Genomic DNA, 16351 nt, shown 5'->3' with positions numbered 1-16351 from the left:
CCGCCGAGGTACGTGCCCTTGACTGGAATCGAACCGCGTTCTTTGGTCTCCGGCCGCGGCTTTATCCAGGGCTGGGAATAAGCTTTTAAAACGCACTTTCAGCCCAGCTGGTGCAGCAGAGGGGTGGCATCCGTGCACGGAAGGGTTGCGAGTTGGTTCCGGTCAGGGCACATGCCTGGGGGGTGGGGTTGACCCTCGGTTGGAGCTGGTACCATGGAAGCCAACCGATTGATCTCTCTCTCTCCCCCTGGCTCCTCTAACATGTCCTCGGGTGAGGATTTTTAGAGATTGTCCTTAAATAATACCCCCACGGGGCTGCTGTGAGGGCAAGAAGGGCGTCCGACCCTGCATATCGAGTGGGTGGGGAGGGGCCCGCCTGGGAAGGGGTCTCGGTCAAGGACCCTAACCCCGTTAACAGGGATGGTCAGCCGCCCAGCGTCCCAGGGACCTGCTCACCGTGTGTCCGGCCTCCGGCTCCCCCCACGCCCTGCGAGGCAGTGACAGGCACGGAGGCTCAGAGAAGTCAAGTCACTTTCCCAAGCGTGCACAGCTATCAGGTGGAGACCCAGGCATCTGGACCCCGGGGGCCAGTGTGCTTAACCATCAGGCTTCCCAGTGGTAGTCAGACACAGAGGGACCAAGGTCGGCTCCAAGGTCGGGCGTGAGGGAGGAAGCGGCTGGTTCCTGCTTCTCTCCCCGGAACTGCCTCTGGCGCACCTGTGTCTCATCCCCCTCGTCTCCTGCGGGGCAGCTAGGGTACCGCTTCTAAAGTGGAAATCGGTGACCTAACCCCCTGAACCTTCCGAGGCCTCCCACAGGACAACACTGAAGCCACACTCACAGCGGCCGGCACTCGGGCCCGCTCCGGCGGGCTCCTTCCTGCGGCCTGGGGCCTGGCTGGCCCTCTCCCGGCATCGCCATCCGGAGTCACACAGGCCCCCACCGGGCCCGCCTCACAGCCCTTCCCTGACCCCTCAGCCTCCACTGCCCACCCCCAAATGCCCTCTGCAGCCCATCACCCTCCTTCTTTTATAAAATGTATTTTTATTCATTTCCTCATGTGCCCTGACCGGGACTTGAACCGTGACCTCCTGGTTCACAGTTTGACGCTCAACCACTGAGCCACACCAGCTGGGCTCACCCTCCCCGCCCCCCCTTTTTTTTCTTGGTTTTGCTTTGTTAGTCCTCACCTGAGGATATTTTTCCCATTGATTTCTAGGGAGGGTGGGAGAGAGAGGGAGAGACAGAGGAACATGGATGTGAGGGAGACACACGGACGGGACCCTTCGGTCCGCAGGCGACGCGCTGCCCACTGAGCGCCGGCCGGGCCCCTCCTGTTTAAAACCACATCCATGGCTGTTTCCGCATCTGCCGTCCGTCCTCCTCTCCCCCTGGACCGTCAGCCTAAGAGCGTCCTGTGGGCTCGGGCTCCACCCCGGGCCGCCTGACCTGGCCACCAGGTGCCCCGTGGGTCTTGCATAACCATGGCCGTCCCAGCTCTCCGCGCGGCGGCCGCAGGAGGCCGGGCTTGCGCACAGGCGGTGGAGACCGGGCCGCAGGCACGGTGGGTTCCCGCTCAGCCGGAGCTCGAGGCGGCCTCTCCTCTCCCCCTCCCGCCGCGTGGTCACCGTGAGAGCCATCGGGAGCCGCGAGTGCGGAGCCGTGGGAAGCGGGCGGCCAGCGGCTGGGCCTGGAGGGTGGGGGGTCGGGGAGGACATGGCTTGGGGGGTTGGAGTGGGGCTGGAATGGGTTCAGGGGCCAAGCGAGGAGGGCGGCCCAGGCTGCTCCCGCCCCTGCACCCAGGCCGAGGCCCGGTACGGGAAGGTGCGGAGGCGGAGCGGCGCGCAAGGACCACCCGGGGCCCAATCCCGGGCGCCAGGCCACCCGCCAGGCCCGCACAGACCTCTGGGAGCACCAGCCGGGTCTCCAGACCCACAACCCCGGCAGGCGGGGAGCTGAGCCGCCCTTTCCCTGCCTGGGAGAGGGACGGGGTGAGCTGCTGGCAGGTGTGAGGAGGCAGGAGCGCTACCTCCCGCTGGGTGGGACTGGGGAGCGTTCACCTCCCACCTGTCCCCTCTTGAGACCCAAGGGCAGGAACGGCCGCCCCAAGAGCTGGGTGGGTTCCTGAGGGTCCCTCCCTCCCCCGCGAGCCCTCCCCCCCAGCGAGGGTGGCGCCCCACAGAAGCCGGACGGGCTTGCACCTCATCAGTGACTTTATTTCGGGGCAGATGCTGGTGAGTTGCTTCCGCGCTTCCCAGAGCGCGCATCTCCGTCCACCCCGCCCTCCTGGGTGGCAGACCAAGGAGCCCGCTGCCAGGCCCCTGCCCCCCAATCTGTCCCGGCGAGGGGGGGGGGTCAAGACCCAGTCCCCTGCCTTCAGCCGCCCCTCTGCCCAAGGGGCCACCTGCGCTCCTCTCCGGGGCCCCTGGCCCGCCTCGCTGCCCGCCCCCCCCCAAAGGGTGGGTGCAGGAGGAAGGGAGGGGGCAGGGGACAATGAGGAGGCCCCTTTGGCGGGGTGGGGCGCGCTGGGGGTCAGGAAGGGTGGGCAGAGGGGAGAGCTGATTGCCTCGACTTCTCACTGCCCTTTGCAAACTGGGACAAAACTCGGAGGAAAAACACACGCTACTTTGAACTCAGGGGAAAAATAAAGTCCACTCGGAACGGCAGCTCCGCCCCTCGCATCCTCCGCCCCAGCCTCCGGGAAAAGCGGGGTTTGGGGCAGGAACAGCTGGGCAGGACCCGAGAACGTTGGGGCACCGGGCGGTTTAGTCCGGGGAGGAGCGAGGCGGGGGGCGGGCGGCAGGGCAGGCGGCTACCCCAGCGGCCACGGCGGGAAGGGCCCCCCGCCCTCGGGGCCCGGCGCCCCGGTGGCTCCTGCTGCTGCCGCCGCCGCCGCTGCCGCCGCCGCCGCCGCCGCCGCCGCCGCCGCCCGGCCGTGGATGCGCTGGTGGCGCAGCAGGTGCTCGCGGCGGCCGAAGCCCTTGCCGCACTGCCAGCAGGCGAAGGGGCGCGCGCCCGAGTGCGTCTTGCGGTGGCGCACCAGGTGCTCCCGCCAGTAGAAGGTCTTGCCGCACTCGCAGCAGGCGTGCGGCCTCTCGCGGGCCGGCAGCGGGCGCAGCGCGGGCCCGGGGCACGCGGGGCCGCCGGGGTGCGTGCCGCGGTGGCGCCGCAGGTGCTCCTTGCGCCGGAAGGCCTTGCCGCACTCGGGGCAGGCGTGCGGCTTCTCGGCCGAATGGCTCTGCCGGTGGCGCAGCAGGTGCGCCGGCTTCAGGGACGTCTTGCCGCACTCGGGGCAGGACACGGTGCCCGCGGCGGCGGCCAGGAGGGCGGGCAGGTCGGGCGCGGGCAGGGCCGGCGGGGCCAGCGGGGGGCTGCCCGGCTCCTGTTTGTAGGGGCGCGTGGCCTGGGCGTCCCCGGCGGCCGGCTCCTCAGCCCCTGGGACCGCGTCTCCTGCCGGGCAAAGGCGCAGTCAGGCGGCGGGCTCGGCCGGGCAGGGTGGGCAGCGCTGGGGAAGGGGGTCCTCATTCATTCATCCCTGCGGCTCCCACAGCGGCGCCTCCTGCAGTCAGTGCGCTACACAGACGTGCAAATGGGTGTGCGGGTGTGTGAGGGGGGGTGGGGGAGGGGAGTGGTACAGGTCACAGAAGAGACGTGGAAGGCCGAACCGAGGATGGACGGCAGGTCAGCGGGTAGATGCAAGAATGGAGGAGAAAATGGGGAGATAAATGAATACATGCGAGGGGATGGATGGATGGATGTTAGATGAATGGAGGATGGGCAGGTAGATGGATGGATGGATTGATGATAGGTAGATGGAGGGTAGACAGATGGGTGGCTGGATAGGTGGGTGGATGGATGGATTATGGAAGGTAGGTGGGTGGATGGATGGATTGATGGTAGGTAGACAGGTGGGTGAATGGACGGATGATTGGTGGATAGGTGGGTGGATGGAGGATGGGTAGGTGGATGGATGGATTGAGGGTAGGTAGATGGAGGGTAGACCGGTGGATGAAGAGGTGGGTGGATGGAGGGATGATGGATGGTAGGTAGATGGAGGGTAGGCAAATGGGTGGATGAATAGGTGGGTGAATGGAGGAATGATGGATGGATGGGTAGGTGGGTAGATGGATGGATGATGGATAGGTAGGTGGGTGGATGGATGATGGATAGGTAGGTGGGTAAATAGATGGACTGATGGTAGGTAGACAGGTGGGTGGATGGAGGAATGATGGATGGATGATGGATGGGTAGGTGGATGGATAGACTGATGGTAGGTAGACAGGTGGGTGGATGGATGGATGATGGATGGGTAGGTGGATGGATGGATGGATGGATGGTGGATGGATAGATGATGGATGGGTAGGTGGGTGGATGGGTGGTCCCTGTCCTGTGACCCTCCCCACCCTCCCCGGGTCCTCCCTGCTCTGGCCTCCATCCTGCCGCCTCCACATTCGCCCTTGAGATGACCCTCAAGCTGCTGCTAGGACACAGCCTCTCCCGGCACCGGGATAGCGTTCTGCTGTGCCGTCCAGGTCTCTGCCTCCCTCGCCCCTTCTCCACAGGTTCGCCTGCCCTCCCTTCCTCACCATCACGTGTGACCGGGACGGGCGGCTCCAGTCCCAGCCCCATGGCGGGCTCATGTGCCAGGCCTGGGCTCTCGGGACGGTGCTGCCCCGCTGGCCACGGCGCCCAGGTCGGGAAGATCGTGACTCAGGCGGAGCCGACGAGACATGACGCGGGGACTCCGTGCAACCAGCTGAGGGTGTGGGCGCCAAGGCCCGGGTCAGACTGCCTGGTGCCACCCCCGCTTTGCCAGCACCTGCTCTCAGTGAGTTACCCGTGTCTGCACGCGTGTCTACAGCTACAGAATGTGGGCAATACCGCGCATCTCTGGGGCTGTGGTGGGATTTCAGCTCGCGGGCCAGAACCACCCCTGGGCATGTCACCGGCGGGCGCTCTTGTCCAGCCCCCTCCCCCACCCCAACTTTGCCCTCCTGGGCGGGGCCATCGCTTTCTTTCCAGCCCCGGGGCCCAGTGCAGGGTCTGGGGCCTACAGCAAGGAGGCCAAGGACACCCACTGAGAAACGAGGGGCGGGCGGGGGACCCCACGCTGGGCTGGGGGAAAGCTGTGGTGCGGGAGGGTCGGCCGCTCACCTAGAGCCATCATCCCACCGTCTTCCTTCTGGAGGCCGACCCCGGAGCCGTCCGTCCCGTCCCGAGGGGCCCGCATCGCTGGTCCCTGAAACGAGACACCACATTCTGAGGTGAGACGCCTGAGAGATGGCCTGGATTTTTCGCCCCCTCTCCCCCCACTTCACCTTCCACCACTCACGAGTCCCATCGCCAGCTCGGAGGCAAGCTGGCTGCCGAGCCGGGGGATGCTCGCTCGGCCACCCCATGTGAGACCCATGAGGGCGCCCCCTTGCGTGCTCCAGCCCCAGCTTTCAGGGGACAACAGCCTCAGGCGACATCTTAGCTGCCACCTCCTGAGACGTGGCGCCAGACCCGTCACAAGATCCCAACCCTCAGAGATTGTGTGGGATGCTACGTTTATTTTTAAACCACTGAGTTTGGGGGCAACCTGTTACACAGCAACAGCTGACCGATGCACCTGCTCTGAATAGTGAGCTAGCTGCTGCTGCTGCTTTTTTTTTTTAATGGAAGGGAGAGGGAGAGACAGAAACATCAGCGATGAGAGAGAACCACTGTCCGGGCTGCCTCCTGCATGACCCCCACTGGGGGCAGAGTCTGCAACCGAGAATCGAACCGTGACCTCCTGGCTCAACCACTGAGCCCCACCAGCCAGGCTGCCTTAGCTTCTCACTGCCCTTTGCAAACTCTTGTCTGCCTCCCATAGTCTAACCCGAGCCCACACCCCGGCTTCTGCTCACACAGCTTCAGTCCACGCTGCCCTTTCTCTGCCAGAGACCAGGGTGAGTGGCTGCACACAAAATTAGTTTGTTGGCCCTTTAAGAGGGTGGCTGCAGTCCCGGCCACCTCTCCCTGGCAGACAGCAACTCCGCTGCCTTTCACAGCCAGCTGTTACCTGGGCACCAGGCTCCGTCCTGGTGCTCTGGGTTGGGGAGCCCAGCCTGGGGTTTCGACCCCCGAGGTCTCAGTGGTCACCCCCCACGGCGGAGCTAACCCCCCAGCACGTCAGCCGCCGTCTGTGGGGGCCCGGGCAGCCCCGTGCGCCTCTGCACCTCCTGCCGGCCCCTATGCCAGTGGTTCTCAGCCTTCCTAACGCCGCGACCTTTAATGCAGCTCCTCATGTGGTGGTGACCCCCAGCCATAACATTACTTTGGTTGCTACTTCGTAACTGTCATTTTGCCACTGTTATGAATCGTTAACGGAAATATCTGACATGCAGGATATCTTAGGCCAGTGGTCGGCAAACTCATTAGTCAACAGAGCCACATATCAACAGTACAACGATTGAAATTTCTTTTAAGAGCCAAATTTTTTAAACTTAAACGATATAGGTAGGTACATTGTTATTAACTTAATTGGGGTACTCCTAAGCTGGCCTTTGCTAAAAACTCAAGGGGCCAAAGAACCGCAGTTTGCCGACCACTGTCTTAGGCGATCCCCCAAAGGGGTCGCGACCCACTGCTCTATGCGGTCTCTGCTTCCCGTCCTCGGCTGTCAGGGTTCTGTCCCAGCGAGTCGTCAGGCGATTATCCAGGGTGTTTTTTCTATTATTTTGCCTGTAATTCCAGTTTGGTCGGGGGAGCGTGTCCATGTAGCTTCCACGTACTCTGCCGCCAGTTTGTACTTCCTCAGAGCGTGCTTCCCAACAGGTTCAGTGTGGCCTCACAGACGTAAAATAAATGCGCACATTCGCGGCACAGAATCCAGTGAGTTTCAACATACGCTGAGTGGCCAGATGATGATGATCTCTGAACACATAATTATCTGACCACTCAGTGTATATCCTATATAATAACAGGCTAATATGCAAACTGTCCCCTCCACCAGTTCGACCAGCAGACAGGCCGGCCAGACCCCACCCATGCACGAATTCATGCACCAGGCCTCTAATATACATACACACACACACACACACACACACACACACACACACACACACACAGAGTGGCCAGGTAATTATGCGTTCAGAGATCATCATAATCTGGCCACTCAGTGTGTGTGTCGGCTCAAGGAACCACCACGCAGCCGAGGTGGGGAGCACATCTAGGCCCCCGAAGCCCCTGTGCACAGGCATCACCTCCCACCTCCGATCTGCAGTCACCGATGCGATTTCCGCCCCCACAGAGCGGATTTCCTGTCCCGGAACGTTACGTCACGCGCTTTCGGGGTCCGGTTTCAATATAATTCTTTGGCCGTGAGGATACTGGCCTATGGACTTCTTTTCTTGTACCGTCCTCGGTTTTGGTATTGGGGTGATGCTGGCCCCACAGAATGAGTGGGAAACGGTCCCTCCTCCCTCCTCAGGTTTGGGAAGAGTCCGTGTGGATTGATGTCCTTTCTCCCCGACTTCCCCGATGCAGTCGCCTGGATGGAGGCCTGGTACCCCCAATGCCGGGGTCAGGCTGTGGGGGCAGGCCTGTCCACGCACAGGGAGGTGGCAGCCGAGGGGAGTGGGCGCGAGCGGGGTCCCCCCTCCCCCCCCCCCACCCCAGCCGCCCGCCGGGCTCACCCAGAGCTCCTCCAGCAGGGCCAGCGCCTCCTCGCCGCTCTGGGGCCGCCGGCTGCACACCCAGGCCTGGATGTCGGCGGGGAAGGCGCTCAGGAACTGCTCCAGCACCAGCAGCTCCAGCATCTGCTCCTTGGTGCGCACCTCGGGCTGCAGCCAGTCCCGGCACAGCGCGCGCAGCAGGCCCAGCGCCTCCCGGGGGCCCGGCGCGTCGCCCAGGTGGAAGTGGCGGAAGCGGTGCCACGGTGAGTCCAGGACCAGGACCTCGGTGGCCTGGCCCTCCTGCTTCACGGGCTGGGGGGACGGGGTCTCCATGGGGCCGCGAGCCCTGGACGGGGCGGTGGTGGACAACAGCACCTGCGGGGAGGGACATCCGGCATGGTGAGAGCACAGCCCAGCTCCGCCAGGACCCTCGGCCACCACCGCCGCGAGGGGACGAGAGCAGGGGTGCAGGTGCGCGCCCCAGCGTCCCCCCTTAGGAGCAGTGACTTGGAGCAAGTGATGCTGCCTCTCTCTGCCTCAGTTCCCCCCCACCCCCCATTAAACAAAGTGCTGTCCTGGACAAGGTGGCTCAATGGGTAGGCCATCATCCCATGAACCCAAAGGCTACCGGTTCGATCCCTAGTTAGGGCACATACAAGAAGCCATCAGTGGCCCTGGCTGGTGTGGCTCAGTGGATAGAGCATCAGCCTGCGAACTGAAGGGTCCTGGGTTTGATTCTGGCCAAGGGCACATGTCCAGGTTGCAGACTTGAACCCCAGTAGGGGGCGTGCAGGAGGCAGCCAATCGATGATTCTATCATCCTTGATGTTTCTCTCTCTCTCTCTTCCTCTCTGAAATCAATAAAAAATATATTAAAACAACAACGTACTGTTCTTAACGTCATCCCAATAAATTCAATAAACCCTACCTCTAGCCCCAACCCTAGCCCTAACCCTGACCCTAAAAATAAATAAATTCAATAAAAACTTAAAAGAAAAAAATGTTGACCTTCTCTTCTCCACTAGGTGCCAGTAGTGCCTCCCCAGTTCTGACAACCAAACGTGTCTGAGACATTGCCACTGTCCCCTGGGACAAATGTTACTCAGAGCACAAGCCCCGCCCCCGCCCGAAAATCTCTGCCCCGCCCCCGCCCCGCCAGGTGTCCCTGAACAAGGTACACCGGCCTCCTTTCCCAGGTCTAAAATCACACAGACCCAAGAGCTGCAGTGAAAGTTCAAGCGTTTCTCCCGATACTCCACGATTGTGGGTTCGATCCCCGGTCAGGGCACATACCAGAATCAACCAATGGCCCTGGCCGGTGTGGCTCAGTGGACAGAGTGTCGGCCTATAGACCAAAGGGTCCCGGGTTCGATTCCAGTCAAGGGCACATACCTTGGTTGCGGGCTCTTCCCCGGCCAGGCTCGTGCAGGAGGCAGCCAATGGGTGTGTTCCTCTCACATCGATGTTTCACTGTCTTTCCCTCTCTCTTCTACGTCCCTAAGAATCAATGGGGAAATATCCTCAGGTGAGCAACAACAAACATCAACCACTGAATGCATAAATCAAAGGAACAGCAAATCAGTATTTCTCTCTTTCCCTTCCCCTCTCTAAAAATCAATCAATAAAAGTGTTAGCCCCAGCCAGTTTGGCTCGGTGGATAGAGCATCAGCCTGCAGACTGAGAGGTCCCGGGTTCGATTCCGGCCAAGGGCACAGGCCCAGATTGGGAGCTCGATCCCCAGTGGGGCGCGTGCAGGAGGCAGCCGATCCATGATCCTCTGCCATCATTGATGTTGCTCTCTCTCCCCCTCTCCCTCTCTGATTAAAAATATAATTTTTTAAAGTTTTATAAAAAATAAACAATTTTAAATTAGATGCATGTGTTTGTTTTGTTAATAGCGGCATCCCCCCCCCCCTTATACCCCCCTCCCCGCAACTCACAAAGTCTCAGTAACATAAGTGACTGACTGGCCAAGGACTTGCTTCGCCCAGGGGCTGTCCTCAGCACCCCCGTTCCTCACAGCCTGAGTTATTTTTTAACTTGTATTTACTAATTTAAAAGAGAAGGAGAAAGGGGGGGGGGGGAGAGAGAGAGAGAGAGAGAGAGAGAAACATCGACTTGTTGCGCCACTTATGGGTGCATTCATTGGTTGATTCTTTTTTTAAAAAAATATATTTTTATTGATTTCAGAGAGGAAGATGGAGGGAGAGGAAGAGAGAAACATCAATAATGAGAGAGAATCATGGATCGGCTGCCTCCTGCACACCCCCTACTGGGGATGGAGCCTGCAACTGGAATCGAACTTGGGACCCTTCAGTCCACAGGCCGACGCTCTACCCACTGAGCCACACCAGCCAGGGCCGTTGGTTGATTCTTGCATGTGCCCTGACCCGGGATGGAACCCCCAACCTCGGTGTAATCAAGGCCACCAGGCCAGGGCCTCACAAGCACCTACATGCGTTTGAAATCGAGCTGCAAATGGGAATAGGCATTGAAATAAGAAGTAGGCGGGCCCGCCTGGCTCAGCGGGTGAGCACTGACCTATGAACCAGGAGGTCATGGTGCGATTGCCGGCCAGGGCTCCATCCCCCAGTGCGGGGCGTGCAGGAGGCAGCCGATCAACGATCCTCTCTCATCCTGATGTTCCTACTTCTCTCTCCCCCTCCCTTCCTCCCTGAAAGCAATGCAAAAAAAAAAATAAATATATATATATATATAATATATATATATTATATACACACACACACATTTAAAAGTAAAGACATAATAGACAGTGGTTGGAGGCTGGGGGAGGGGGGAGGGGAAACGGGGGGGAGGGGGGAGGCCTCGGGTGATAAGAGCAGCAACTGAGGGAGGAGGTGGGGCGGGACACACTCCTCCTCAAGAGAGAATCCCAGGAATTGTCGGGAACCCCACAACTTCTCCAAGTGCGTGGAAAGCGCGCACGAAAGGGCCCACCTGCACCCCGTCTGGGGGGGGGGTCATGACCTCCCCCTAAAGCCCTTCCCCCAAACCTTTCCCACGGGTCCCAGACTCGTCCCTAGGGCCCCGCCCCTCCCCCAGCCGGGCCCCCTCCCCCCCCCCTCGCCCCACTTCCAAGGCCCTCCCCAACTCCACTCCCTCCGTTTCCAACTCTTTTCTGCGACCCACCCCCCGACTTACCCACCCTCCCCCTCCCGCTCGCTCCCCCATCCCCCTCCCCCACCCCCCTCCGCGACCCCCTTTTTACCCCCTCCCCACAACGCTCCCTCCCTCCCTTCACCGGCCCCCAGCACCCACCCCCACCCCAAAGCTCCAACCACCTCCCCCCAATCCCTCCCTCATAGTCCCCTCACTCACCTCACTCTCCCAGGCGAGGCCCCCCCAAGCCCCTCACCTCCTCGCACATGCGCACAAAGCTCACCGGGACTCCATGCCCCGGCAGGCCTTGCGCCAAACTCTTCCGTCCTCCCCTCCCCCTACCACTGCCGGGGACCTAGTGGTCCGTTCCGCCTGACGAACCGCCCCCAGCCCCACGGACCTCGCCGGCACTACATTTCCCAGGGAGCCGCGCGGCAAGAGAGGCTTCCCATTGGCTCTCTCCTTGGTGACCCGTGCACGTCCGTCCCCCGAATGGCTCCGCCAGCGCCAGAAATACATTTCCCAAGATGCACCGAGGGCTACCAGCCGGCCTATTGGCCGTCACAAATACGGCCTCGCCCAGCGCGCCAGGCTCTCGGACTACATTTCCCAGAATGCAGACAGGGCTTCCCATTGGGTCGCGCGCCGACGCCGAGCGTGCGCAGACGTGCGGACGGGGGGGGAGGGGGGTGGCCCGTGGAGTGCCGAGGGAGGGAGGAGGAGGGACCGTGGTGGCGTCGTCGTGGAGACCGGAGGAGGCGGGGTGCAGCCGGGCACTTGGGAAATGGGGCCCTTGGGTCCGAGGAACAGGGCCGAGGAAGAAGGAGGAGGGGCCTGGACCGAAGCCCCGCGCCCAATCCCGGCGAGCTGGGTGGGTCTCCTTGACAACGGGTCGCCTCTCACCCCGCCCCCACCCGGCGGAACTAACCAGGTCCCGGTCCTGGCGGGGTCCGGACGTGACCCGGGCGCCCTGGCTCGGCTCTGTCCGCGCGAACCGGATACACAGCCTCGGTTTCCCTTCCTGCCACACGCCCCGACATGCCCCCATCGGACACGGCGACTGCCTCAGTTTCCCCATCTCAGAAATGGGGAGAAGAAGATTCCAAACGAACAAACAGCAGGCTGCGTGGGGCGACCAGGCCCGCAGAGGGGGCAGTTGGGGGCGACCAGGCCAGCGGGGGTTGGGGGGCAGTGAGGGGCGACCAGACTAGCAGGGAGGGGAGCATTGGGAGGGACTAGGCTGGCGGGGGGGGAGGGGCAGTTGGGGGTGACCAGGCCAGCAGCGGGGGCAGTTAGGGGCCATCAGGCAGGCAGGCAGGTGAGCAGTTAGGAACCAGTGGTCCCAGATTGTGAGAGGGATGTCCGACTGCCGGTTTAGGCCCAATCCCCATGATCTGGCCTAAACCAGCTGTGGGACATCCCCAGAGGGGTCCTGGATTGGAGAGGGTGCAGGCTGGGCTGAGGGGACCCCCTCCCCACACGAATTTCATGCACCGGGCCGCTAGTAAAAATACATTAAAAAAAAAAAAAGAAACCACAAAGTGATTCCCCAGTAATTCTAGTCCCCACCTGGCACCATATATAAAGTTAATACAATGTTATTATTTTTGTTAATATATTTTTATTGACTTCAGAGAGGAAAACTGATGAATATTCTGCTGAAACCCTCCCCTAAATTTTTTTGCCGTTGGAAAAGAAAGAAAACCCTAAAGAGAGAGGATGCCTGGGTGGCTCGCTCATTTTTGCTAGCCAGTGAGAAAGTCCAGGGCCAAGGAGGGCTAGATGTGCTAGGGGACAGGAGAGCAGGAACAGACAGAGAATGCCCGTAAAGGAAGTGGGGTGAGTGGATAGAAAACTAATTGTGCCGCCCTGACCAGTTTGTCTCAGTGGATAGAGCGTCGGTCTGCGGACTGAAAGGTCCCAGGTTCGATTCCGGTCAAGGGCATGTGCCTTGGTTGCGGGCACATCCCCGGTAGGGAGTGTGCAGGAGGCAGCTGATCAATGTTTCTCTCTCATCCATGTTTCTACCTCTCTATCCCTCTCCCTTCCTCTCTGTAAAAAATCAATAAAATATATTTTTAAAAAATAAAAAAAGAAAACTAATTGTGCCAAGCAGACAGTTTAGAAAAATTAATGCAGTCAGACTACTTGAAGTTAGGGGGCAGTACAAACCCCTAACTGATAAGGACGAGTCCATGATTTGACTCCTGCACATAAAACCAGTGGGGAATGAAGCATGGTAGCCTTCACCTCAGGTAGAAACTTCAGTTTTTAACCTTAACTTTAACCTGCTGTTTGGCTTCTGTGCTTATTTGCTTGCTAAAACAACAAAAAAGTTATTTTGATTTTCTGAACTTATGTATGCTATCCCAATCGATTGAATGCTCCATGGATGGTGGTTTGAACATCCCATTGATTGTGATCTCACTGGTCATTGAAGCACATTCTTCTGGGAACCAGGACAGCTCAATTACCCTAAATTGTCTCAGTGGCTACAGATAATGCATTCCTGTTGACTCAGTGGTCCCGGAACCAGGACAGCACGATTCTTCTGAATTGCCTCGGTGGCCCCAGATAATGTGTTTCTGCTGATTCAGTGATCCGTAGACCCCAAAACTATAGATAACTAACTTGCTCAGTTTCGCTTCTGTAACTGCTTTGTGCAAACCAGGTTCCTCATTCCAAACCCGAAGATGTAATCGATACCTTTGTGACATTCTGCCCATCTGAGCCAGATGTGCCGAGCTGTCCGGGGCTGCCAGGTTTGGAGAGCTGAGTTGCCCCCTGGTAAGCCGCCGGCCTTTACTAAATGACTCCATAATTGGACTTGTTGAGGCGTCCTTTGTGAGATTCGGGGTACACTACAATTGCTACCATGCTTCAAGCTGCTCCCTAACACCACCTGCCTGCCGGTGTGCGCGGCATGCGCGGCATGTACCCACCAACACAGTCTCCCAGCACCCAGTGCACCATCAGCACTGGTGAGCGGTGCAATGAAGGGCTGACTCCCGGGATGCCCGCCCTCCTCTTCTCCACCAGCGAACAGGGCACATCCCTGCCAGTTCAAACGCCGCCTCTTCCAGGAAGCCTTCCCAGGCCACTCCCACCCCAATCAACCTGGCGCCTTATCGGAGCTTCCCTGAGGTGCCCCTACTCTCGCCATCTCCTGCCTGGACTATTGATTTCCTGTGTCTTCCCCCTCCCCATCCTCCCGTGAACAACTCACCAACAGAGACCCAGGCCTTGCCAGCTCCCGGGGGCGGGGGGGGGGGGGTGCGGAGTAAGCAAGGACTAAGGCAGGTGGCTCTCACCCCACTTCCCAGGCCTGAGGGCGAGGATTCCTTTGGCAGCTCATATCCTACCGAGCCAGCCTGTGCTCTGAGCCCCGATGTAATTATTACCCAAAATAATAATTAACCTTTCCCTCTGTGCTGGGCTCCGGGCTGCAGAGGCTGAGTGGGGAGGGGGGGACCTGGGGCCTCTCTGGGTCTCCAGCCCAGGCACCTGGAGGCTCCAGAATGTTCCCTGAAAGAACAGGTGATGGATGAGCAGGTGAATGCAGGGGGGTGGGGGGAGGGCTGGGGGGGAGGGGTGTTTCCTGAAAGGAATGGCTGGGGGAGGGGGCTGGGTTTGAGCGTGACTCATCTGCTCTGGGCCTCAGGAAACACTTAAGAATAAATAATTAAATTGCAAATGAATTGCTTAATGATGGGCTGCCCCAGATCAAAGCGTCCGCCAGCCCGTTTGTAGCGGGAGGAGAGGGAGTGAAGTGTGGTAGCCGTCATCGCAGGTAGAAACTGCTGTTTGGCTTCTGTGCTTGTTTGTTTGCTAAAACAATAGAAAGTCATTTTGATTTTCTGAACTTCTGTATGCTATCCCAATACTCCATGGATGGCGGTTTGAATGTCCCATTGATTGTGATCTCACTGGTTACGAAGCACATTCTTCTGGGACCCAGGACAGCTCAATTATCCCAAATTGTCTCAGTAGCTACAGATAACTGAGTTTCGGTGGACTCAGTGGTCCCGGAATCTGGACGGCACGATTCTTCTGAATTGCCCCGGTGGCCCCAGATAACGTGTTTCTGCTGACTCAGCGATCCGTAGGTACTTTAGATCACTAACTTGCTCAATTTCGCTTCTGTAAAATGCTTCTCGCGAAACAGGTTCCTCATCCCAGACCCAAAGATGTAATCGATACCCTGGTGATATTCTGCCCGTATCAGCCTGATGTGGGAGCTGTTCGGGGCTGCGAGGTCTGAGCGCTTTAGCCCCTCGTCAGCCGCCGGCCTTTGATAAATGACTCCATGATTGGACTTCTCGAGGCGCCCTTTGTGAGATGGGGGTGCACTACAGCAGGAGGAGAGGTGGGCGAGGTGGGCACCCCCCCCCCCCCCCGCCCAGGGACTCAGCAGGAGCCGCCCAGGCGGCCAGGCCCAGGTTTGGTGGCCGGCGGCAGCTGTGGGGCCTGGTCTGGCTCCTGGGCACCCTGGGCCTCCCCCCGGCTGGGTAACCTCATCCCTGGACACAGGGACCGAGAGCAGGGCCCACGGCAGGAAGGAGTCAGACGAGGCTCGATGGCCCACAGGTCCGGGTGTCGGCAGCTCCGGAGAGGGTTCCCCCGGGGATTGATTTGGGGGGAGCACACATTTTAGCGGGCAGGTGAATTCGCCGATCTGGAAGTCAACTACGATGAGGATGGACTATGTTTTATAAATAACTAACTAGAGGCTCGGTGCGTGGGGATCAGGCCAAAACCGGCTCTCCGACACCCCCAGGGGTCCCGGATTGCCAGAGGGCACAGACCAGCCTGAGGAACCCCACCCCACAAGCGCACGATCAGGGCCGGGGAGGGACCGCGGGAGGACTCCAGGGCGTGTCTGGCCCTCCTAGCCCAGTCCAGATGGGCTGCACCCCAGCAGCAAGCTAACCTGCCGGTCGGAGCGTCTGCCCCCTGGTGGTCAGTGCGTATCATAGCGACTGGTTGAACGGTCGAATGGTAGGACACAGCATATTAGGCTTTAATTATGTAGAATGTTTAGTTTCTTTCTTTCTTTCTTTCTTTTTTTTTTTTTAGTTTTCACCTGAGGATATTTTTCCATTGATTTTCAGAGAGAGGAAAAGACAGAGAAATAACGATGTGATAGAAACACATCGATTGGTTGACTCCTGCACCTGCCCTGACCAGGGCCCGGGGCCAGAGAGGAGCCTGCAACCAAGGTACATGCCCTGGACCGGAATCGAATCCGGAACCCTCTGGTCCGCAGGCCGACATGCTGCCCACTGAGCAACACGGGCCAAGGCAATAATGTTTCATTTCTTTCATCGGGAGAGAATCCTGAGGCAGGGGAGTAAAAAGCTGGGAAAACGCCTGGGCCAGTGGAAGGAGGAAATGAGACAAGATCATTAAACAAGGCCAAACAGTCGGAGCCACTCACAGCCATCCGGTGAATCGCCGGACCTTATCTCCCCTAACCAAGGACACGGGGAGCAAGTAGCAAGTGGCTAACACCTCCGCCCCGACCCGAGAACATGCAGCGTAAGTCACGCTGGCCTGGGGGGCAGAGAACAAAGACCCAGTTCATGTTGTCG

The 16351-nt window shown here is 59.5% G+C and overlaps 1 protein-coding gene across 4 annotated transcripts; it reads right to left on the bottom strand.

The window, feature by feature from the left end:
- Window positions 1–1459: 1459 nt before the first annotated feature.
- Window positions 1460–11284, bottom strand: ZNF444 (zinc finger protein 444). 4 transcript variants are annotated; one of them, XM_079760283.1, is made up of 6 exons: window positions 10980–11015; window positions 10182–10314; window positions 9033–9137; window positions 7662–8015; window positions 5155–5239; window positions 1460–3450 (listed from the first exon to the last, which is right to left on the bottom strand). In XM_079760283.1, the coding sequence occupies exons 4-6, from the start codon at window positions 7971–7973 to the stop codon at window positions 2813–2815; spliced, it is 1035 nt and encodes a 344-aa protein (XP_079616409.1). In that variant the 5' UTR covers window positions 7974–8015; window positions 9033–9137; window positions 10182–10314; window positions 10980–11015; the 3' UTR covers window positions 1460–2812. The 4 variants fall into 4 exon arrangements, with proteins under 4 accessions (XP_079616409.1, XP_079616410.1, XP_079616408.1 ...); XM_079760284.1 differs by lacking the exons at window positions 10182–10314; window positions 10980–11015 and adding an exon at window positions 11161–11284; XM_079760282.1 differs by lacking the exon at window positions 10182–10314 and having other exon boundaries at window positions 10980–11098.
- Between the last annotated feature and the right edge of the window lie 5067 nt (window positions 11285–16351).

Source organism: Cnephaeus nilssonii, assembly GCF_951640355.1.
Source record: "Cnephaeus nilssonii genome assembly, chromosome: 20".
Classification (NCBI taxonomy): domain Eukaryota; kingdom Metazoa; phylum Chordata; class Mammalia; order Chiroptera; family Vespertilionidae; genus Cnephaeus; species Cnephaeus nilssonii.
The sequence above is the reverse complement of the archived record's forward strand: the minus strand, read 5'-3'. Positions and strand labels throughout refer to the sequence as shown.